The sequence below is a fragment of the Rhinopithecus bieti genome, unplaced genomic scaffold (genome assembly GCF_001698545.2).
Source record: "Rhinopithecus bieti isolate Rb0 unplaced genomic scaffold, ASM169854v2 scaffold_13259, whole genome shotgun sequence".
NCBI lineage: Eukaryota > Metazoa > Chordata > Mammalia > Primates > Cercopithecidae > Rhinopithecus > Rhinopithecus bieti.
In genome coordinates this window covers 716882-741890 of record NW_016807544.1, presented here as the reverse complement: position 1 = coordinate 741890, position 25009 = coordinate 716882, and the positions used below count along the sequence as shown (strand labels likewise).

Genomic DNA, 25009 nt, shown 5'->3' with positions numbered 1-25009 from the left:
ACCTAAACATTGAGGGAAGGGTGGAAGGAAACATACTAATAAAACATGTGTCAGTCTGACTGCAGACCCTTGAAAACATCTGACCAGTTTTATTTGAACCATTTTTCTACATTTTAACCTATGTAAGAACTATCTTTGAATGGAATTTTTCATTCTTATAAGCTTTCTTAAGATGCATTTTATAAACGATGGATATATAAATTGTAGATACTGTAATTCATATATATTTTGCAAAAGTAAAACAAATATTTAGTTTTTAAAAGTGAATATTTGGGATTCATAGAGGATTCCCAACAAGTTAGGAGTGAATATAAACATATATATATAAAAAAAACAAATCCTTAGACTTGCTTCCTTATTCACAAATAGAGCTATTACCTGGATTTCTATCAAGCTGGGAAGCCAGTCTGGTATTTGAATGATCCACTCGTTTTGTGCTAAAGAAAATAAAACATTTTTAGTAACTTTCTTTACATTAAAAAATATTTAACAATTAAGAGTGAGGGAGAAACTATAGGAAATGTATAAAATAAAGGTTGCCACTTTATGAAAATCTCTGGAAAAAACCTGTGATTAGTATAACGATAAAACGCCTTATTAGCACACTTTTAGGAATTAAAATTCTCCCCCCTTCACCACACACAAACACAGCAGATTTTTTTTTACTGTACAGTGTATGGAAAGATATCTATGCACGCACTGTGAGAAAAAAGCTGACCAGGATAAAAAAAAATGTATACTGTACATGGTTCTTAAAAATTCAAAGAGGTTAGAACATTCTTTGCCAAAGGAAGGTATAATCTATTAATGCTCAGTGATGCAATGTTCTTTGGAACAGTAGTTCCCAAAATGTGGTCCATAGAACCTAAGGCTCTTTTGGGCAGTTTTCCAGATCAAAACTATTTTCAAAGTTAACACTGAGCTGTTATTTGCTTTTTACATTGTGTTGACAACTGCACTGGTGGTACTAAAGCAATGGTGGGTAAGACTGCGGTGCCTGGGCATGAATCAAGGCAGCAGCACCAAACTGTTCTACCCTTCGCTGCCACACTTGCACAATAAAGCAAACAAAAAATCCAAGTTTCACATAAAAATGTCCCTAATGAAGCAATAAAAAGTATCAACCTTATTAAATCTCAACTCAAAGTACAGGCCTTTTTAATACTCTGTATGGCAAAATGAGAAAATATATATGAAGCACTTCTGCTGCCTTCTGAAGTACAATGGCTGTCATGAGGGGAAGCATTTGTGCAACTGCTTGAACTCCAAGATGAACTAGCTGTGTTTTTTTCTTGGAACACCATTTTACTTAACCCTGATGGAAAATTGTGAGATTATTTAGATGTGGTCATTTGACAGATATTTCCCAAAATAAAGAAAGTGAGCCTGTTATTTCAAGGAAAACAACCAGCAATACCTGTTGACAATAATAAAAATCCGAATTTTCAAACAAAAATTAAAATTTGGGAAACTCCTATCTACCACCATAAGCTTGACAGCTTCCCAATAATTAAAATTTCTTTCTGATTGGTGGTGATACCAATGAACATATTTTAAACATCACTACATAATAAAATGTATCAACATTTAGAAAATCTACATTACTCAGTGAAGTAGTATTTTCCAAATGACCAATACAAAATGTTACAAAATTATGCATGGGTAAAAGATCTATTCAGGGTATAAGACAGATGAGTGGATTTTGATGTAATATAGTTCCAAAAGTTCACAGATATGGTTTTAGATTCCATATTGCAAGTAGCTTTTAAGAAGTTCCCGTTTCTTGGGTTTCAGTGAAAGATCAAAGAAAAATATCCAGGATTGTCTTAAAAGGCTATTAGAATACTTCTTTTTTGCCTGGGCAAGGTGACTCATGCCTGTAATCCCAGGACTTTGGGAGGCCAAGGCAGGTGGATCACTTCAGGTCAGGAGTTCCAGACCAGCCTGGCCAACACGGTGAGTGTGAAGCTGAATTTTTTTTCTTCAGATACTTCAATCAAAACAATATACTGCAGATGATTGAATGTATAGGTAGACACGAGAATCCAGCTGTCTTTTAATATGCCGGACATTAAGAGATTTGCAAAACTATATAACAATGCCACTCTTCTCGCTAATTTTTGGGGGGAGTGTAAATATAGTTATTCATAACTTTAAAATGTTATTTACACAAATATACAATAGATACATCATTGTTATTTTAAATTAGTTAATAAGTAAACAGTTGAAATTTTGAGTTTTCTTCCCACTCTAGTAAATATTAGTAGATAAAATCCATATTTTTAAAACTCTAGTGTTTCCAATAACTTTTAAGAGCATAAGACCAGGCACAGTGGCTCACACCTGTAATCCCAGCACTTTGGGAGGCCGAAGTGGGTGGATCACCTGAGCTCAGGAGTTCAAGACCAGCCTGGTCAACACGGTGAAACCCATCTCTACCAAAAATATAAAAACTAGCCAGGCATGCTGGTGGGCGCCTGTAATCCCAGCTACTCGGGAGGCTGAGGCAGGAGAATTGCTTGAACCTGGGAGGCGGAGGTTGCAGTGAGTCGCGATTGTGCCATTGCATTCCAGCCTGGATGACAAGGGCAAAACTCTGTCTCAAAAAAATAAAAAGAAAAGAAAAAAAAAGAGTATAAAGGGGTTCTAAATCCAAAAAGTTAAGAACTGCAGCCATTGAACATTACTTTGGGCTAACTGGTCCAGAAGAATAATAATAAACAACACAGAAATTCACCAAAATGGGAAATACCATGTGTGGTTTTAGATAAAGGACCAGAGATTTAGTTTCAAACCTACAAACTAGTCCACTGTTTAAAAGGTGAGATTACAATTTTCACCTATTAAATATGCCAATTTGTGAAAGTATAGAGAGAAAGACAGTCATGGAGATGGTCAATAGAATTAGGAATTAGTACAAGCTCTTTCTAAACCAATGTGTTAATATATATTAAAAGCCTTTAAAATGTTTATACTCCATAACTCGTAACTCCTAAAAGCATTCCCTTTTAGGAATGTTTTCTGAAATAAAATGAAATTTGGAGAGATTACATACAAACATAATTACTAAGCTTTAGATTAAATAGCTAGCCCAAGGAACTAAGCCTAAACGGAGAAAATAATTCATGCATAAAGATGGTCATTAAAACTTATCTTCTGAAAATAGCAGAAATAACCTATAAAATTTAGCTTTAGAAATAGCTGGGTATTTCTAAAAAAACTATAACTCATTATGATGACTGTTATAATGATATCATATAGCATAAAGTTGCAGAGTATTATTAATGTGAAATAATTCTAATATCACTGAAAGAAAAAAATATAAAAATGAACATATTCAATCAGAACAATGTTTAAAAATATCTTCTAAGTAGAAAAAAATGGTTGAGCACAGTGGCTGAAGCTTGTAATCCTAACACTCTGGGAGGCTGAGGCAGGTGGGTCGCTTGAGCTCAGGAGTTCGAGAGCAGTATAGGCAACACGGCAAAACTCCGTCTCTACAAAAAATACCAAAATTAGCTGGCGTGGTGGCTCAAGCCTCTAGTCCCTGCTATTCGGGAGGCTGAGGCAGGAGGATCACTTGAGCGCCCAGGAGGCGGAGGTTGTAGTGAGCCGAGACGCACCACTGCACTCCAGCCTGGGCAACAGAATGAGATCCTGTTTAAAAAAAAAGACAAGAAAAATAAAAAATAAAAAGTAATTTCCTCTGGCCTCTTTTTTTATATACTTTTCAAATTTTAAAATATTTATAAAGTTTTAGCAAAACAAATATTTCAACACAATAAATTACGAACCATAAATTCTAATAATAATGCTGTCAATAGTTTTCCTAGCAGAAAAGATAAAATTGTCTTTCAAGTGTTTTACTTTACTCACTTATAGTCTCTCTCCCAGAATTTCACAGGTCGGACATATGAAGTGATGAATATTGCACTTCCCAGAAAGGGGTTCAGTGGAGTAGAGAAGAAGGCCGAGACAGCAGCCTGAATAAACAGCATGGCTGAATCTATGGGAAAACTAGTTAAGGACACTGAAATTCATCTGAGCACAGATGCCAAAAACACCTCACAAAAACCTAGCAGATACATTTAGATTACATCAATTAGAGAACTGAGGGTCACCAGAAGAATACAAAAGAAGGTATCACTGGGCAGCCATTAAGGGGTCACCAACAGAAAGACGTACAGAAAGTTCAACTTGGTATGATGTTTTCAAAGGAGCCAAATCAATATTTGTTAATACGTATTTGGTAAAAGTTCATATATTAATCTTGGGAAGAGATGTTAGAGTTCAATTTTCCACAAGGTTAAAACTAAAGCTTGCAGATATCACAAGTCTGTCTTTCCATATCAATGCGGTTACTAACCCTTACACCCTTACTACTATTTAGAAAATACTAAGAAATAGTGGGAGTAGAAAATTTTTTACAGAAGTTTAATTCTATCAGTTTCATATCACATTATGAAAAAATGTTTTGTACCTTCATTTATTAAAAATAATGCTAAACATTTCTTTTATGTATTAAAGATTCCTGGACTTTAATATTCACATATGCAAATGTAAGATTTTAAATCAGCATTACTTTTTTACAAAACCTGAATACTTTTCTTACGTTCAGATGATCTGTGGACCACAGATGTTAATACAAGTTAAACAATCAACAGTATAGGTGTGGATATAAAAGGTTATGATTTTTTTTTTTTGAGACAGAGTTTCACTCTTGTTGCCCAGGCTGGAGTGCAATGGCGCGATCTTGGCTCAATGCAACCTCCACCTCCTGGGTTCAAGAGATTCTCCTGCCTCAGCCTCCCAAGTAGCTGGGATTACAGGCATGTGTCACCACACCCGGCTAATTTAGTATTTTCAGTGGAGACAGGGTTTGTCCATGTTGGTCAGGCTGGTCTCAAACTCCCAACCTCAGGTGATCCACCTGCCTCGGCCTCCCAAAGTGCTGGGATTACAGGCGTGAGCCACTGCGCCCGGCCAAGATTATGAATTTTTGACAATTTATTACACAGTAAACTTTATCTATGCCTGTGAAAGATTACGCCTATAAACCAACGTTCTTGTCAAGAATATGACTGCCCATTCTTATTAAACTTTAATTAGAAGGATACGAGGAACTGCAAAAGGCTGAGCAAAGGCATGGAAAGCAGAACCCCATGTGATCTGCCACGGGGCAATATAGGTATACACGAACTGCAATTTATAAAGGAGTTCCCAAAGCTGCAGGAGGAAAAGAATAGCTGTCAGTAAAAAAAAAAAACAACTTATCAGATATTTGAATTAGAAAATGAAAAACCTGTAAAATGTATTTTCCTCCTAATAGGGAAATGGCATTGAAATTATTTGCCATTTGCATACTAGGAAAAGATATATCAACTGCCTAAATGCTTATTTCTGAGTAAAGACACTTTCTAAGTAAAGATAGGTAGCTATATATGGATTTATGTTTCATCTGTTTAAAAAAAAAAAAAAAAAAAAATTCTATGCCCTCTACTGGCCATATTATGCTACTACAGCAAAACAAAGTAAGGTAGGAAGCAAATAATTGTTCTTGAAAAAAAAAATCAAGATGTTTGCAAAGCTAAAGAATACATATATTTATTTTATTCTAAGACACATTTTCTGCAAATTTTACTGCTATGGGAACTGAGTATGTTTTAAATGTAATGTCAAAAGGAATGTGAAAACAGCAGCTGTAATACAGTTGTCACCGCCTGTTTCCATAAAAATTTAGTTGTGTATGCTAGGCATCTGTTCGTAACCTTAATTGCTATCAGTGGAAACAGGATACACATTTTAATTTTATTTAAGGTTGGATATGTTACAGTTGAACAGTTTTTCAATGCTGAATCAGAGTTGCTGTACTTGTCCAAGACTGCCTCTGCATGATTAGGCAACAATCCCCTCATCCTTTAAAATACTTTAACTGATTTACAAATGAACTTACTTAACTTCCAATTTAAAAAAAGAAATCACAACTCCAACCAATTAAAAAATGTAGATGAACTGCAGTATTTTTGCCATGATTCAAAATTATTTTTGCCATGACTCAAAATTATGCAGTGCTCGGCACTAATGTAATCAGGATCATGGTAAGTAAAAGCAGCGTGTATATATCATCATGATGCCATTACAATGACTTAAAAGCAATGACTCAGAAACTTCTTCAGATTCTAAGTGTGAAACAAACTGTACTTCAATTTTAACTGAAATATTAAAGAAAAGAACAATATGTAACAATATGTAACGGTTGGTAGGTAAAGGGATTTTTTTATACATGTAATTTTTCTTAAAAGGTTATTAAATCCATGATATACCTTACAATGATATCTTAAAGTAAAAAATATATCTGAAGAAATCCCTTGAATACTACCGATTGTCACTGTTAAATTCTATCTACTGACCAATTCGAATACAAACTCAAAGGGACAGCTTTCTCTGTTTTGTTCATTGGTGTAGCTTAAGCATCTAGAACAGTTCTAAAACAGTTTTTTGTTTTAAAAAATATATTTAACAATAAAAGTATTAAGAAAATCCAAACTAATGCAGTTAAGTGTAGCAACTATATTTCAAAGATTATTTACTTTATATTTTACTGCAACTTTCACTTTTTTCCAACCAGTATAAGATGAAATACAATTTTCAATCTAAATATTTGAGTTTGTGAGAAACCACATGCTTCTTTATACAATTCTCTGATTAACTTTCTGGCTTCCTCCTTTGGTTAATAACCATACTCACTAGAAGAGGAAATAAATGATAAAAATGCAAATTAGTGACTGAACAGATATAATACTGAAATATTTTAAAGCTATTTATCACAAAAATTGAAATTGACTATCAATGAAACGGCTTTCCATTTTTACTGTTCCCCATCCTAGATCAGACTACTATCACATCTGAATTACTGTCATTATCGCTTAAGCTGTTCTCTGTACCTTTAGGTTCTCTCTTCCCCAACTGAAGCCAAATGTGGCTGACCAGGCTAACTTCCCTAAAATTGGAATTTCATTGTTTTGCAGCTGTTCATTTGCTTCAGCTCTCTGTTACCTATCAAATAGGATAATATATGTCAAAGTCCTTTGGATGTGGTCAGTGTTAACATGAAATTTAATCACTATTTCACTGACAAATAATCTGACTGTATAGCCTATTTCATTGAGAAAGGTAGTGTGATTCAGCAAAATGATTCTTGGGTTAGGAGGCAGAGGACCAAGGTTTTACCATCTAATTTGTAAAAGGCCTAAGAACATCTATCTTATGGGTGGATAATGAATTTTAGCAGCAGCCTGTAAAGTTCAGAGTATTCTGCAAATGTCACATCAATCTAATTTCTGACTGCTCCCACTTAGCCTCAATCTCCTCAGCATCTACCTGTTTCACTGGGGTACAGAGCCCAATTCAATTATTACCACTTCTGTTTCTAAAATTATTCAAAACTATATACCTTTTGAGAGATTCTATATATTTCAAAATATATACTTATTAATGTTTCTCTAATTGTTTTATATAACTTAATCCTATCTTCTCAGTGATAGCAAGAAATATATCTTTTATAAATCACAGTAACTATCTTTGTTTAGGGATTCCAATGTGCTCCTAAATAACTGGTTGAAGAGAGATAACTTAAACAATAATAAATCAAATGAAATGTAAGAAAAATCCTGACTAAATAGCATATAACTCAGGGAGATAGTTTTTATAGAGAAGGATACTCCTTCCAGTGATAAATTACCTTGTTGAAGAGTATGGACATAAAGAAGAGATCCAACAGCATGGTCTCTGAAAAAGCTTCATAGTCAAATTTGAAAAAGAGCACAGTAAAGATGACTGTGACATACTGATATGTAGGGCTGCTAAAAGAGGATCGTAGCAACTTCAAACCAGCAATGGTGATCATTAAAGCACCTAATCTGTGACACAAAGAAAACACAAATCAGCTCATGCCTGAAAACATTAGAAGAGACAGTCACTTAAAATAAAATTCACCATTTACTTTACTAAGCCTACAATATATACATTAAATGTAAGCATCCAAAAATGATGTATACAGCTAGGTAAATCACATCCTGAAAGTATCTGACTATTCCCTTTTAGTTCTATTCATTATGATTCTCATCCTTTATATAAGGGACCATGTTTTAAAAATAATTGTATTATAATTCTGACATCTGATTTTCTATTTTCTCAGTATTTCTATTACTTTAACACCAACTGCATTTAGCAAATGAAAAACATTAATGCTGACTCAACAATAGGTACCTACTCTATTAGGCAGGCTCATCAGATGACTATGGAGGCAACTGACCATTTATATGGTGTAATATACACAGTGCATCAAAATAGCCATCTAATATTAAAAATTAACCTTATTTTTAAAATGTCCTCTCATAAAATATCAATTGACAATAAGATGTCTGGAGTAGAGAATATGCTAACAGCAGAAACAAATGTTTAAAAAAGGGAAGTCAAGGACAAAATGTCACCTAAATTTTTAATCTCACAGTGCCTTGCATGAAGGAAACAATTATTTAATATTTGATCAACAACTTAAGACATTGTTTATAACAGCCCCCAGTAGTCAGACAGTATTAGAAGACTACTACACTTACTCTGTATCCAGTTTCTTTGGACTAGCAATTGTCTCTGCACTGCTGCTCAGTTCATTGAGAACAATCAATGGATAGATTATATTCTTCTCCACAAAAAGAAGCCACACATGAAGTTTCTCAAACCACATCATCGTGGCTGCATCTAACAAGGCAGTATAAATCAAGAAGACTACATGTCATCTAACGTATGAAGTAGTTTGTCAATGTGATGAGAAAGAAAAATTTTACAACTCAAATTTAGTACCAAACTACAAATAAAATGTTTTTAAAAAGCCAGTACTTTAATCAACTGTCAACTTCTGTGAGCTCTCAGATACTTACAAATTAGCAAGTTAGACATGATTTATCATTTAGATGAGTTTCAAACTTTAATTCTTGAAACCTCAGTTTTTAACCATAACTTTTCTTATTTATGCTTATAACTTATCGAAAAAAGATGACTGAAGATCATTAGATTGCTCCTTCCAGCCAAAATAAAAATACGATATGATTTGAATTCACACACTTAAGAGCAATTTTCATTGCCAAAAATTTTTTTCCAATGCTACAATATTATTTCATCAGGGAAAGTGTCTAGGATAAACTGAAAGATTTAAAACATGGTTCTTTGGCTATCTGAAAACAGTATCACCTGGTTTTAGGAAGTTCTCTAAGATATAATATTTTTTCTTTGAGTTGCTAAAATCAGTACAAGAAAAAAAACAACTTTGCTGTTAGTAGTATAAATGTCAAAATGTTATGCTGATTCAAAATTTGTATTTAGACTAAATGTTCTAAGGTTTAAAAAATAAGATCAATAATTTATTTTAATGAAAAGTGTTGGTCTTTAAAACAAACTAGATATGTGTCATCATTTATATATGAAAGCAGTAATAGTTCACCATTAAAAACATATCTCATTCTGAGTTATTTTCCTGATGGTATAAATGGGCCAGATTCTTATGCAGTTTCATGTCATTTTCCTTTTTGAGGAAGCTTTCAAAGGCTTCAGAGTTCTCTAAAAAAGTTATCTTCAAGCAATTGAATGATTTACTCTATAGTAATTTGCTAACTGAAAAAAAAAGGTGTGAGAAAAAAGTTGGCTTATTTAATAATCATTGGTATACAATAAATTATGACATAGGTATGAACATTTATTATTTCTCTAAACTGAGGAAGTACAATATATTATAGATAATAGGGCCAATGAACAAGAGCTGAATACTTGTAACAGGAAAGAAAGGTCAGGGTTTACAGTGGTAAGGAAAAAGCTTGGCGAGTGAATTAGCCTTCTATCTCTTTTCCATCATTTTATACTTTATTGCAAATCTGAACTAATAACAGCAATTAAAAATGTTTTTAATTTCTTTTCACGTTGTCAACTCTTTTACACTCTTCTCTGGTAGGACACAGTGTCTCTGACAGAAACAGGAACAAAGACCTTTCTACCTCCCTACGCATTAAGTTAAAACTATTTCAAGTAGAGAGGCCTTAAAGAGGACTGGATTGCTTGTATGGCACTGAAAACTAATTAGGGGGAAGAGTAGGGTCAGGAAAGAGAAGTAATGGACATACAAAAGAGGATTCATCAATGAGAAGTCTGTGAAGAACAATTTAGAGAGGCGAGAAGTAAGTTTCTTCTGTGGAAAATTGGCATTGTAACACTGACACTCGTATTTCAGCTAAATTAATGCATCCTGCAAAAGATTAGATTCATTAACAGCTTCAAACTTAAGCAAAAGAAAAACAAGCCAAATGTTCCGTGATGATATTCATTTAATTCAATCATCTATCAATATAGCAAAGGGAAAACCTCAGAGTATTAAAAAGAAAAGTGCTAATGAAATACTTACTTCGAACTTCATATTGATTATACTCGAGTGTCTTTAGCAGAGGATGAGAGAAACAGTGCCATGGTAGCTGTTTTCTAACTTGAGGCAGCACATAATGGGTTACAAAACCCACAAAGCCAACCAATGTATACAACACATACTTGAGGGCAGGCTAAAGAAAATAATAATAAAAGTGATAAAATTAGGAGTGATTCTGAGACTTACTGTAGAAATTCTAATTTGTCAGTTCAGTTTTCCATCTGATAATGGACAATGTCCATTTTAGAATATAAGAACTGGCCGGGCGCGGTGGCTCAAGCCTGTAATCCCAGCACTTTGGGAGGCCGAGACGGGCGGATCACGAGGTCAGGAGATCGAGACCATCCTGGCCATCTCTACTAAACCCCGTCTCTACTAAAAATACAAAATAAACTAGCCGGGCGAGGTGGCAGGCGCCTGTAGTCCCAGCTACTCCGGGAGGGCTGAGGCAGGAGAAATGGCGTGAAAGCCCGGGAGGCGGAGCTTGCAGTGAGGGCTGAGATTCGGCCACTGCACCTCCAGCCTCGGGGGCAACAGAAGCGAGACTCCGTCTCAAAAAAAAGAAAAAAAAAAAAAAAAAAGAACTAAACATTTTTCTACAGTTAACATTTCTAAATTATGTAGATTGTTCTAATCAGCCTTGAAAGTTAGTGACTATTCCTATATTACAGATATTTTGAAATGTGTTAACTACTTTCTCTGGTGTCACACTATTGTATAACGAGGGAGTGGCCTAAGGTGTATTGCCTATTACATGAATGTTCTACGAGATGTTCAGAGCAATGTATTAAATTGTTTTCAGTAGCAGAGATGATGGGGTAAGGCGGGGTCCACCCGGAGCAGTTGGTTGCATGCACTGGTTCACAGTACATGGCTTAGCACACGGCTGTATACCTGTCCCACGGCATAGAGACCCAGGACCCAGGTGCCCTGCAGCCGCTGGCTTTGCTCACTGTGGTAATGTCATCTATAACCATCACTGACCTGTTCATCACAGCCAGCAAGAGCCCAGCCCAGTCTCTCCACTGCTACCCCTCATGCTTCGCAGCAGGGTCATCTGTTCCTTCCTGGATTGCATCACCAATTACAACAAGGCCTAAAAGCTTGATGCATACCTGTACAAGTGCACAGGACAGAGACCATTTGTGACTATGAAGGTTGTGGCAAGGCCTTCAACAGGTATTGCCATCTGAGCTGCCATATCCTGATTCATACTGGAGAAAAGTCATTTGTTAGAAAGATGTATGCATCTTAAAACTTTTCTTCCCTGCTACCACCAATAGCCAAGTATGCTGACTGGAGACTCAAGGACCAGCCTGCCCAGACCCAACACCACAGGCACCCACGTATGCCGATCCATGGGCCAAGGACTAGTATACCTGACCCACTGCAGCCACTACTGGTGTCTGAGGACTAGCCTGCCTAGCATCTGTATCCCCAGCAATGCCTCACCACAGCCTCTATGAACAAATGCAGCCTGAGTCACTGAGGAATTCACAGACATGACTAACACCGATTATGGCCAAAGAAATCATATGGAGAGTACGCTACCATGCACAACCAGAATCAAAGACAAAGCATCCTGTCCAACCAACACTATAGATATATCTAAAGGAAACAGTCTTTCTCTCCAAACGCCAATCCATACAATTGGAAAAACTGTTATATCAGATGTATCAATGTAAGGACACAAGAAACATGAAAAAGAAAATGTAACACCTCCAAAGGAACATAATAATTTTCCAGTAACAGATACCAAAGAAAAGGAAATCTATGAAATGTCTGAAAAAGAATTCAAAATAACGATATGAAGGAAACTCAGTGAGACACAAGAGAACACATAAGAGTAATACAAAGAAATCAGGAAAACAATTCATGATCTAAATGAGAAACTCAACAAAGAGATATATCATAAAAGGGAACCAAACAGAAATTCTGGAACTCAAGAATTCAACAAATGAAATAAAAAATACAAGCAAGAGCTTCAACAATAGATTACATCTAGCAGAAGAAAGAATTTCTAAACTTTAAGATGGATCTTAAAAAAAAAAAAACGGAAAGAAGGAAGGAAGGAAAGAAGGAAGAAAGGAAGGAAAAAAAGCTCACATGATATATATGACACTGCAAAAATGACCAAATATTTGAATTTTGGAGTTTCTAGAAGAAATGAGCAAAGGCATAGAAAGCCTATTTAAGGAAATAATAGCTGAACACTTCCCAAGCCTTAGACATCTAGATACAGGAAGCACAAAGTTCTCAAATACAATTCACCCAGTAAGGTCTTTTCCAAGGCACATTATAGTCAAACCGTCAAAAGTCAAAGACCAAAAGAGAATTCTGAAAACAGCAAGAGAAAAGGGTTAAGTTATATACAAGGAAACCCCCAATAGACTAACGTCTAATTTCTCAGTAGAAACCTCACTAGCCAGAAGAAAATGAGGTGACACATTCAAAGTGCTGAAAGAAAAAAACTCTCAGCTAAAAATACTATACCAAGAAAAGCTTTATCCTTCAAAATCAAAGGAGAAATAACATATTTACCAAAAAGCAAAGACTAAGAGAATTTATTACCACTAGACTGGCTCCACAAGAAATTAATGAGTCCTATAATTAGAAGCAGAAGGATGATATCTACCATCATGAAAACACATGAAAGGATAAAAACATGGGTAAAGAAGATAAACGAATGATTTTTTTTAAAAAAAGTCAAATGTTATTACTACAAAAAACCAATCAAATTGGAGAGTAAACAATAAAAGAGGAAGAAAGGAACAAAGGATATATAAAATATTCAGAAAACAATGAACAAAATGATGGGAGCATGCCTTCACCTAGCAAAAAACCTTGAATGTAAATGGCTTAAATTCCCCAGTTAAAAGATATAGACTGTCCAGATGTGTACCCTGATATCAACATAAATAAATAAAAATATAGTCTGCTTGAATTTAAAAAAAAAACAGTCAAATTATATGCTGCCTACAGGAAACTAACTTCCCCTGTAGACCTGTAGACACACACATAGATTGAAAGAGAAGACATTTAAAAATATATTCCAGACAAACAGAAACTAAAAGCATACTGGCAGAACTATACTTGTATTAGGCAAAATAAACTGCAAGTCAAAAGACATGAAAAGAGACAAAGAAGGTCATTATAATAATAATAAAGGTATTGGCCGGGTACAGTGGCTCATGCCTGTAATCCTAGCACTTTGGGAGGCCAAGGCAGGTCGATCACGAGGTGAGGAGATTGAGACCATCTGGCTAACACGGTGAAACCTCGTCTCTACTGAAAATACAAAACATTAGCTGGGTGCGGTGGCAGGCACCTGTAGTCCCAGCTACTCAGGAGGCTGAGGCAGGAGAATGGCGTGAACCCGCGAGGCGGAACTTGCAGTGAGCTGAGATCGCACCACTGCACTCCAGCCTGGGTGACAAAGCGAGACTCTGTCTCAAAAAAATAAATAAATAACAAAGGATCAATTCAGAAAAGGGTATAACAACAATAAAGACATATGCACCCTACACCAGAGCACCCGATACATAAGGCAAATATTATTAAAGCTAATGAGATAGACCCCAATAGAATAATAGTTGGGAACATCAACGCCTCAATTTCAACATTGCACAGATCACCTAGACAGAAAATCAACAAAGAAATATCAGACTTAGTCTGCACTATAGAACAAACAGACCTAGCAGACATTTATGTCATCCAATAGCTGTAGAATACACATTGTCCTCATTAACACATGGGACCTTCTCCAAGACAGACTATATGCTATGCAACGAAACAAGTCTCAGCAAATTTTTTAAAATTGAAATCATATGAAGTATCTTCTCAGACCATTATGAAATAAAATAAAAATAAATAACAAGAGGAACTTTGGAAACTGTACAATTAAACAGATATTAAATAATGTGCTTCTGAATGAAAACTGGGTCAATGAAGAAACTGAAAATAAAATTTAAAAATTTCCAATACAAACGAAAATACAACGTACTAAAACCTATGGAATATAGCAAAAGCAATGCTAAAGGGAAGTGTACTGTATAGTATAGTATAGTATAGTACAATATAGTATAGTACAGTATAGTATAGTAAAGTATATAGGCAATAAATGCCTCCATCAAAAAAGTAGAAAGACTTCAAACAACCTCATGATGTATCTCCAGGAACTAGGACCTAAGAAAGGTAAGAACAGAAATAAATTAAATTAAAATGAAGAAACAATACAAAAGATCAAGGAACCAAAAAGTTAGCTTTTGAAAAGATAAAATTGACATACCTTTAGCCAGAAAAGAAAGACCCAAATAAATAAAATCAGAGATGAAAAAGGAGATATTACAACTAATAGTGCAAAAATTCAGAGTATCATTAGTGGCTACTATGAGCAACTATATGCGAATAAATTGGAAAATCTAGAGAAAATGGATTAAGTCCTAGACACATACAACCTAACAAGATTGAACAATGAAGAAATCCAAAAGCTGAACAGACCAATAACAAGTAAAAAGATAGCAGCCATAACAAAAAGTCACCCAATAAAGAAAAGCCCAGGACCAGATGGCTTCACTGCTGAATTCTTCCACTGTTGGTGGGAATATAAATTAGTAAAACCACTATGGAGAACAGTTTGGAAGTTCCTGAGAAAACTAAAAATAGAGTTACCATATTATCCAGCAATCCCAATGCTGGATATATACTCAAAAGAAAGGAAATCAATTTTATTGAAGGGATATCTGTACTCAATGTTTGTTGCAGCACTGTTCATATCAGCCAAGATCTGGAGGCAACCTAAGTGTCCATCAACAGATGAATGAATGAAGAAAATGCGGTACATATACATGATGGAGTACTATTCAGCCATAAAAAAGAATGAGATTCTGTCATTTGCTATAACATGGATGGAACTGGAGGTCATTATGTTAAGTGAAATAAGCCTGGCACAGAAAGACAGACTTCACATGTTTTCACTTATTTGTGGAAGCTAAAAATTAAAACAAATGAACTCATGGAAATAGAAAGTGGAAGGAGGGATGGTTATCAGAGACTGGGAAGGGTAGTAGGGGTGGGGGGGGAGACAGTGATGGTTAATAGGTACAAAAAGTAGAAGAAAGAATGAGTAAGAGCTAGTACTTGATAGCACAATGGGTAACTACAGCCAATAATCATTTAATTGTACATTAAAAATAACTAAGAGTAATAACTGGATCATAACACAAAGGACAAATGCTTGAGGGGATGAATACCCCATTTACCATGTGATTACTACACATTGCATGACTGTATCAAAGTATCTCATGTAACCCATAAAAATATACACCCATTCTGAAAAAAATGAAGAATGTCTAGAGAAATAATGGCCAAAATTTTCCAAATTTAATAAAAACTATAGGCCGGGCACGGTGGCTCAAGCCTGTAATCCCAGCACTTTGGGAGGTCGAGACGGGCGGATCACAAGGTCAGGAGATCGACACCATCCTGGCTAACATGATGAAACCCCGTCTCTACTAAAATACAAAAAACTAGCCAGGCGAGGTGGCGGGCACCTGTAGTCCCAGCTACTTGGGAGGCTGAGGCAGGAGAATGGCGTAAACCCGGGAGGCAGAGCTTGCAGTGAGCTGAGATCCGGCGACTGCACTCCAGCCTGGGCGACAGAGCAAGACTCCATCTCAAAAAAAAAAAAACTATAAACCACAGATTCAATAAACCCCAAGCACAAAGACATGAAGAAAACTATGTGAACGTACATCATAATCAAATTTCTAAAAACTAGTGATAAAAAGATAATCTTCAAGCAGTAGAGAAAAAAGTTATCTACATAGGAATAAATTCAGTCAGAAGCAATAAAAGGGAGAAGACAGTGGAGCAACATCTTCATGTACTAAAAGAGAAAAAACCTGTCATCTTAGAATTTTATACCCAATGAAGTATCTTTCAATACCAATGGTGAAATAAGGACTCATTCAGACCTACAAAAGCTAAGGAAAGTTGCAGATTTTCACTACAAGAAATGTCCCAGGACAGCAAGAAAGGGGGATTTTAAACTGGAGAGGAAGCCAGGTGCAGTGGCTCATGCCTGTAGTCCTAGCACTTTGGGGCCAAGGCGGGAGGATCACTTGAGCTCAGGAGTTCCAGACCAGCCTGGGAAACATAGTGAGACTTCGTCCCTAAGTAAAAAAGAAATGTCCTAGGAAATCTTTCAAGCAGGAGGAAAAATGACACCAAATGGAAACATGGATATGCACAAAATAATGTAGGGCACTAAATATGGTAATTACATGGCCTACAGATGAAAGAAATAGTCCTTGATGAGCTGTACTTAAGGAACAACACCTAAGAAGCCTTACCCATACCTGAACCTGATTTAGATTATAATGTTCTAGACTTCCAACTATACTGGAATGAGACTTTTGGGGGATATAGGAGAGGGTATGTGCACTTTGCATTTAGAAGGGATGTTGATCATGGTGGTCTACTGATGGACTGTGGTAGTCAGCTTCTGAAATGGTTCCCATGATCCTTGCCTCTTGCTTTTATACTCGAGTATATTCTCTTCTCACAATGTACCAAGGTTAGTCTATGTGCACAACAGAATATGGAAGAAACTGTGGCATGTCATTTCCAATACCAGGTTATAAAACAGTACAGCTCCTGTTTTGGGCTTTCTCTCTCAAGGATCACTTGCTCTGGGGGAAACCAGCTGCCATTTTATGAGTACAGTTAGGCAGCCTATGGTGAGGACCACATGGAGGGGAACTGAGGTCTTCAGCCAATAATCAGAAGGAACTGAGGCCTGTAAACAGTGAACCTCAGATGATTGTAGCATCATGAAAGATCCGGAGCTAGAATCATCCAGCAAAGCCACTCCCAGATTCATAATCCAGAGAAATCATGAGAAAATAAGTATTTGTTGATAAAAAAAAAATAAAAAGTCATATATTTCAGCACTACGGACAAACATTAAAATCTAATCAGAAATGAGTCCAAACAAAATTACAGTCATGTGCTGCTTAACAATAGGATACATTATGAGAAATGTGTAGCTAGGAAATGTCATCATCGTGCAAACATCAGAGTGTACTTACACAGACAAGACAGTATAGCCTACTATCACTGAGGCTATGTGGTAGAGCCTATTGCTCTTAAGCTACAAAAATGTACAGCATGTTACTGTACTGAATACTGTAGGCGACTATAACACAATGGCAAATATTTGTGTATCTAAACATACACAGGTTGGGTGCAGTAGCTCACAGCTGTAATTCTAGTACTTTGGGAAACTGAGACAGGAGAATTGCTTGAGCCCAGGAGTTTGAGACCAGCTTGGGCAACACAATAAGACTCAGTTTTTACAAAAAACAACAATAACAACAAATTATTTAAATTAGCCTGGTGTGGTGGTGCACATCTGTAGTCCTAGCTGCTTGGGAGGCTGAGTGGGAGGATCGCTTGAACCCGGGGGTTCAAGGTTACAATGAACTGTGATCACAACACTGCACCCCAGCCTGGGTGACTGAGTGAAACCCTGTCTCAAACAAACAAATAAATAGAAGGAGAAAATGATTCCTTACCTGCAATACTGTGAAGACTGTGCTTACATGAATAGCAAAATACAGCACACCAATTACAATGCATACTACCAGGTCAGACTGTAATCGCTCACTCTGGAGGGAAAAAAAGAATTATTAAACAATTACATTAAAATTTTAAAAATCTTTTACCTTTATTCCCAATTGGCACAGTTTAAGAATTAACTTTTTGCCAGGCTAGCTCAGTCAGTATTAAAGAAAAAAAAAAGAATTTTCATTGATACTTTTACACTTCTAGATTCATTCTCTCTCTCTCTCTTTTCTCTCTCTCTAAGATGGAGTGCAGTGGGACAATCTCAGCTCACTGCAACCTCTACCTTCTGGGTTCAAGCGATTCTCCTGCCTCAGTCTCCCAAGCAGCTGGGACTATAGGCACATGCCACCACGCCCCACCATACCTGGGTAATTTTCTGTATTTTTAGTAGAGACAGGGTTTCACCGTGTTGGCCAGGCTGATCTCTAACTCCTGACCTCAAGTGACACGCCCATCTTGGCCTCCCAAAGCGCTGGGATTACAGGTGTGAGCCACCACACCTGGCCACACTTCTAGATTTCTTATACATATTAACCACAAAAAATCTTATTTTCTTCCTCAATTTCCTCATATTTTGGCTTTGACACTGTAATACTAAAGAAATGAACAACTTATCTAATTCTGCATGCCATATAACATATTGCAATAAAGTCTTTTAGAATGAAGATTTTATTCCCCCATTGGTCTGTAAGTTTTACTTTTACATACGGGGAAAGGAAATAAGGTACATTAAGGTACTGTAATTTTTCATTTGTTTCATTTGTTTTTGAGACAGGGTCTCACTATGTTGCCCTGGCTGGAGTGCAGTTCTATTCACAGGTACAGTCATTGCACACTAGAGCTCAGAACCCCTGAGTTGAGGGGATCCTCCAGCCTTAGTCTCCCAAGTAGCTGAACTACAGGCACACACATCACCACTCCTGACCACAGTGTCATTTATACGGGTATATCCCTTTGGATAACTTATATTTTCATTGGTCTTTTGACATGTGAAAACTGTTGTGCTTAAGTCCATTTTACTTATTAGATTTTGGTTCTATCAGTGGTTATAGAAAAATCAGAAACCTCTTGACATCTTTGGTCATCAACTGACCTCTTAGATTTATGCTTATAAGCCAGATTCAGAATATCCTACTATACTTAACATGAAACATTCTCTGTCCACACGGAAACCGAAGTTAGAAAAAAGTTATTCTAACATCTTGATATAGTTTTGTATTTCTAAAGTTTCTGAAAGAATACGTGAACAGGTCAAGTGCACTGAAAGTAAATGTGTCTAATTCAACATCTATATAAATTCAGTCTTTTGCAAAGGAAAATGACCTAAAACTGAGAAAAAAGATTTTGTTTTATTCCATAAATAGACATGAATTTACAGAATTCATTTTTCAAATAATTACTAAAAGAATACAAGCAACATTATAATTCACAAAATTAGAAAATTTTAACAACTACTGCATTTACTTAAATACATTAGTACAGATTATTGTTCTCTCCTTCAGAATACACACACAGTTTTAAGATTGGCCTTGAGAAATAAAACAACCTAAAAGACTAATAAATGACTTACAAAGACCGTTTTTTTCAACAAGACGAACAATAACAACAAAATGAATCTAATTTGTGTTAATGCTGATCTTTCAGATCCTAGTCTAAATCGAATAGGAATAAAAATTCTATGGCCAATGAAATGACTTAATTTCACCTGACCTAAAAATAAAATGTTTAGTATTCTGTTCTACACACAAACCAAGTCTGAGGAATGNCAACTACTGCATTTACTTAAATACATTAGTACAGATTATTGTTCTCTCCTTCAGAATACACACACAGTTTTAAGATTGGCCTTGAGAAATAAAACAACCTAAAAGACTAATAAATGACTTACAAAGACCGTTTTTTTCAACAAGACGAACAATAACAACAAAATGAATCTAATTTGTGTTAATGCTGATCTTTCAGATCCTAGTCTAAATCGAATAGGAATAAAAATTCTATGGCCAATGAAATGACTTAATTTCACCTGACCTAAAAATAAAATGTTTAGTATTCTGTTCTACACACAAACCAAGTCTGAGGAATGAGCATTTCTTACACTTTAATATTTGGAATAAAGACAATCAACAATGTACAACTAATCTTATAAATTATAATTATACATTTTTCTCCAATTACTAATGACTTTCAAAAAGTGTTCCTCATATAACATGATCAACTGTCTAAGATTTAAGTCTTTTAGGTGATTCTAAATGTTAAAACTTACAACAGAATTTCTAAGTTTTTCAGGCAGTGGATCTTTTACTTCAGATAGAGGGTCTTCTGGATTTTTCTCTTCCGTTTTTGGAAAAATCTTGGATTGCACTAAAGAGCTTTATGTTAAAAAAAAAAAAGAAAAAAAAATAGAAAATACACACACAATCTGAAAATCAGTAATTCAAATGGGCAATGAAGTTTATGATAGAAAACCAAATGATTCGAGTATATTTAATCATTACCAAATGAGAAATTCTAAAATGTTTAGGATGCCATAAATAAACATACAGTGAAAATATTTTTATCAAAACATAGTTTCAATAATTGGGAAGGAAAACACTAATATTCCCAGCCGATCTGATTAGAATAACCCAAAGTTAATATATTTTGAAACTTACTATAGATTAGGCCAAAGCACTTTGGAAAGGCATTGGAAAAAAGAGATCTTGAAAGTTATTTGAAAAAAACACCAACTTACTTAAATTTCTTTAGTTCAGTAACAATTGAGTTCACTTACAAAAGTACAGATGGATCACTGCTTTGTCGGCTGAGATGGTAAGACACTGCCACTAATAAACCACAAAAAATGGAGAAAAGTACTGGAATATGCTGGCCGTCCCAAGAATCCTGTAGAAAAACGAATTTAACAGAATAATATGCTTCTAATTTACAGTATTTCACATAACCGTTTTGTGTATTTTGGAAAAGACAACAAACTTAAATTCAACAAAAGTTTTTAGCCACGTTATTAATTGCATTTTATTCCAGAAAAATTTAGATTTATTACTTTCTGATGAGCTAGAATCTGGCCACTAGATGTCTTTGGTACTAAAGCTACAGATCTTTTTCGGGGGGGAGGGCACTAATGCTCTACTCATATATGAGGAATAATTTGCTTTTGATGCATGTGGCTATCAATTCTTTCACATTTTAAATGCTATTAAGTTTGTAGTAAACCGTGTTCCTTTTGGAAGAATAAGATATCTTGGTATAGTAAATTTTATATACAATAATAGAGTAGGAAAAGACAACACATGATACATTAGGCAAAAGAAAAGGCTGACATTTGGTGTTACTTTCTTGATGCCTTTGCCCATGTAATAAACTACTATGTCCTCCACAGCACTGAGCAGGCATTCAGTAACTGTTTTCTGAATGAATGACTGCATATACCCAGAAGGAAATACTACAAAGGCTATCTTCCAAGGCCAACCACACATGCGGTCACTCCATGTGAGCTCTGCTCGTTGTAGCATCTCTGGAGTCTATCAGCATGATACCTGGCAGAGAGTGGGCAATACGCTAACTGGAACAGGTTACAGTTCTTAAGTATGTCCTGTGTACGTAGACACTATTCTAATCCTTCATTGTTCTCTGGAGATTCGGAAAGGAAACATGGTAGGAGTGGGGACCCAAATGGCAGTGTTTAATACAACTTGCCTTTTTCCCACTTAAAAGCAGACTTGGGAATTGTTTCACATCATAACACAGACATTTTTTTTGTAATGGCTACATCAAAACCTTATCATCATATTGAACACTGTGTAGAGCTGCATCCTTAGATATTTATTTCCCAAATAATTTTTACAGTAACCTCGAAAATATATACTATTACCCCCAATTTATAGATGAGAAAACTAAGGCACAGAAGAGGGTTTAAGTAATTTGTCCAGTTAAGCAGTAGAGCCAGAAAGTGAACTCTTGATATGTTTGAATATACTGAAAAGAAAGTTAAACAATATCTTAAGAGCTTGAGAATGAAAGGGAGATAAATACATACAAAAGCAAAGTATAGCAGAAAACAAAAGATATGAAGGAAGAGCATTTACACAGTGATAATAAAGTAAACACATCAGGTATACAAGGGAGACAAGAGAGGCTACATGTGCAGTGCAAGCTGGGGTGACAGAAAGTAAGTCAAGCCTCTGGGAGACCCTCTCTTGAGCAACCCACTTTCTCAGCATGAGAAAACTCTCTCTTCTTAGTCTACTAATCTTTCCACTCCTAAACCCACTCCTTGTGTGTGTCCGTGTCTTGAATTCTTTCTTGACGCGAGACAATGAACCACAGTGCCTAGAAAGAGCCATGAAGTTTGCCTTTGAGGAGTTCCGCCTGTGGTACCAGTTTGCTCTGTCCCTGATGGCTGCTGGAAAATCTGCTCGTGCTGTGAAGGTGCTGAAAGAGTGAATCTACCTGAAGCCAGACGATGCCACCATCCCTCTCCTCACTGCCAAGCTATGCATGGGCTCCCTGCACTGGTTGGAAGAGGCTGAAAAGTTTCCCAAAAGTGTCATTGATGTGAGAGAGAAAACATCAGAGTTCAAGGCCAAAGGCCACTTAGCTCTGGGGCTCATGTACAGACATGCGCAGGACCTGCTGACGGTGAGAGACGTTCTTCCCACAGAGCTGTTGAGCTGCAGATCTGGGCTGCCTAAGTCTACACTGCAGGATTACCACAGTCCCCTTCTGTCTCAGGAGGTGGTTGAAGTTGGGGCATTCTTGTGTGCTGTCCTGTGGAGCCCTAGGTGCTGCTGTCCTCTTTGTTTGGTCTGATGGGAGAATGGGAGGGCAGGCAGAAAGGTCCTGTGCCAGGGCTTCTGGACCTTGTTTTCAGGTGCATTATGCTGTTGGTGCACTGGGCACCTCGCTGGGCTTTGAGGGATTACTAGCCCACTCAGCCTTGCACCTGCACCTGTCCCAGCACTTGGACCCCAGGCCAAGGGATGTTGGATTTGACGTATAAGAATATAGACGAGTCAGGGACAGACAGTTCCAAGGAGCTTCCCTTGACTGGTCAGGAAATGTCCCTTCTCCATTGGCACATTTTAATTCACAGATATGTACATGTGCAGTGTAGCAGCTCACCAGACACCCAGGGCTCTTGGGTGCAGTGATTTTGGATGTGCTTAGAGTTCTGGTGGAAGGGCTTCTGGCTAAGAAAAAAGTCTTGTATACTTCGTGAAGTTTTCAGTGATGTTTGCAGAAAGTTTAAATTAACAACCTTTTTCTGAACTGTTACTGCTCTTTAATTATGTTGTTAAATATAACACAAATGTAAAAAAAAAGAAATCTCAGAAACAAATGGATAACTTAATGAATTTGAATTAGTATAAGGTAAAATATTCTTATAACCATCACCTTGCTCAGGACCTCATTTATGATGATGAGGGAAGGAATATGGGAGACAAAAGCCATAAATTCCTGGACATAAGCAGGGAATTTGGCTTTGAGCTACTTAATGACCAAGGGAAATTTTAAAAATAACACTGGTTATATGGGGAAAAAACAAAAAGCCAAAACCAAAATGCATTCTAGATTTCTTAAGAAAAACAAGGCCGGGCGCGGTGGCTCAAGCCTGTAATCCCAGCACTTTGGGAGGCCGAGACGGGCGGATCACGAGGTCAGGAGATCGAGACCATCCTGGCTAACACGGTGAAACCTCGTCTCTACTAAAAATACAAAAAAAAAAACTAGCCGGGCGAGGTGGCGGGCGCCTGTAGTCCCAGCTACTCGGGAGGCTGAGGCGGGAGAATGGCGCAAACCCGGGAGGCGGAGCTTGCAGTGAGCTGAGATCCGGCCACTGCACTCCAGTCCGGGTGACAGAGCGAGACTCCGCCTCAAAAACACAAAAAAAAAAAAAAAAAAAAGAAAAAAAAAAGAAAAACAAGAATTGGCTGTCATCAAGATTTAAAAGAAACATCTTGACTGAGTCTTTACAGAAGGGACACTAAACAAAGCGTTGAAGGACATCAGCATGACAGCCCCATGATAAATGGACCGCCGTTTTCTTACACACACTCTTGGAAGATGCCTCCGTGCAAATGACAGGCATAATACTGAAAGGAAACGTGGGCAAGGAAACCCTAGAGGCGGTCAGACAGCCTGGTCCAAACATGCAGCTCTCAGATGGTTTAACCTAATCTAGGGATGTAAACTAGAATACTCTGAGGAATAAATGGAACACATGCATTCTAAACCAGCTTCTAAAAAAAAAAAGTAAGTCAGTCAAGCCTCCAACTTTCATAAAAGGCAGTCCACAGGTTCTGCTGAAGATGTCAGAAAATACAAGAGGCAGAAATGAAAGGTAGATCTATGGAGGTAAATGCCAAAAAGAATCAGTTAAAAACAGTAAGTCTGAGGAAGGTAAAATGGGTTAGGAGATTGCTCTTCTTGCTATAAGTCATGTAAAACTATTTGACACTGTGATATATGAATGTACGACTTTGATAAAAATTAAAACTTAAAAAAAAAAAAAAAAAAAAAGATGTCCAGCACAGCCACTTTGGAAAACTGTTAATTCCATTTCTAGGTATTTACTCAAGAGAAATGAATACACATGTCCACAAAAAGACTTGCACGAGGATGTTCACAGCAGGCTTATTCATAACATTCCTCAACTAGAAACAACTCAAATGAGCATCTCTAAGACAGTAGGTAAACTGTGATATAGTCATACAATGTGGGTAAGACAGAATTAAAACTAAATGGAATACTTATCTACAATAAAAAGAAACAAGCTCCTGATACACACAACTTGGATGAATCTCAACAGTATCACATTGAACAATTAAGTCAGATACGAAAGAATACATATGGTACAATTTCATTTATATGAAGTTCAAGAACTGCAAACCTAGTGTATAGTGAAAGAAATGACAA

The 25009-nt window shown here is 36.5% G+C and overlaps 1 protein-coding gene across 1 annotated transcript in view; it reads right to left on the bottom strand.

Moving 5' to 3' along the window:
• PCNX1 (pecanex 1) overlaps positions 1–25009 on the bottom strand; it is a 213885-nt gene that overhangs the window by 60365 nt on the left and 128511 nt on the right. Inside the window, 9 exon segments of the mRNA XM_017882758.1 lie at positions 379–437; positions 3877–4006; positions 5118–5226; positions 7742–7919; positions 8619–8760; positions 10451–10601; positions 18046–18138; positions 20361–20466; positions 20868–20977. Of these exon segments, the coding sequence (XP_017738247.1) occupies positions 379–437; positions 3877–4006; positions 5118–5226; positions 7742–7919; positions 8619–8760; positions 10451–10601; positions 18046–18138; positions 20361–20466; positions 20868–20977 (1078 nt within the window).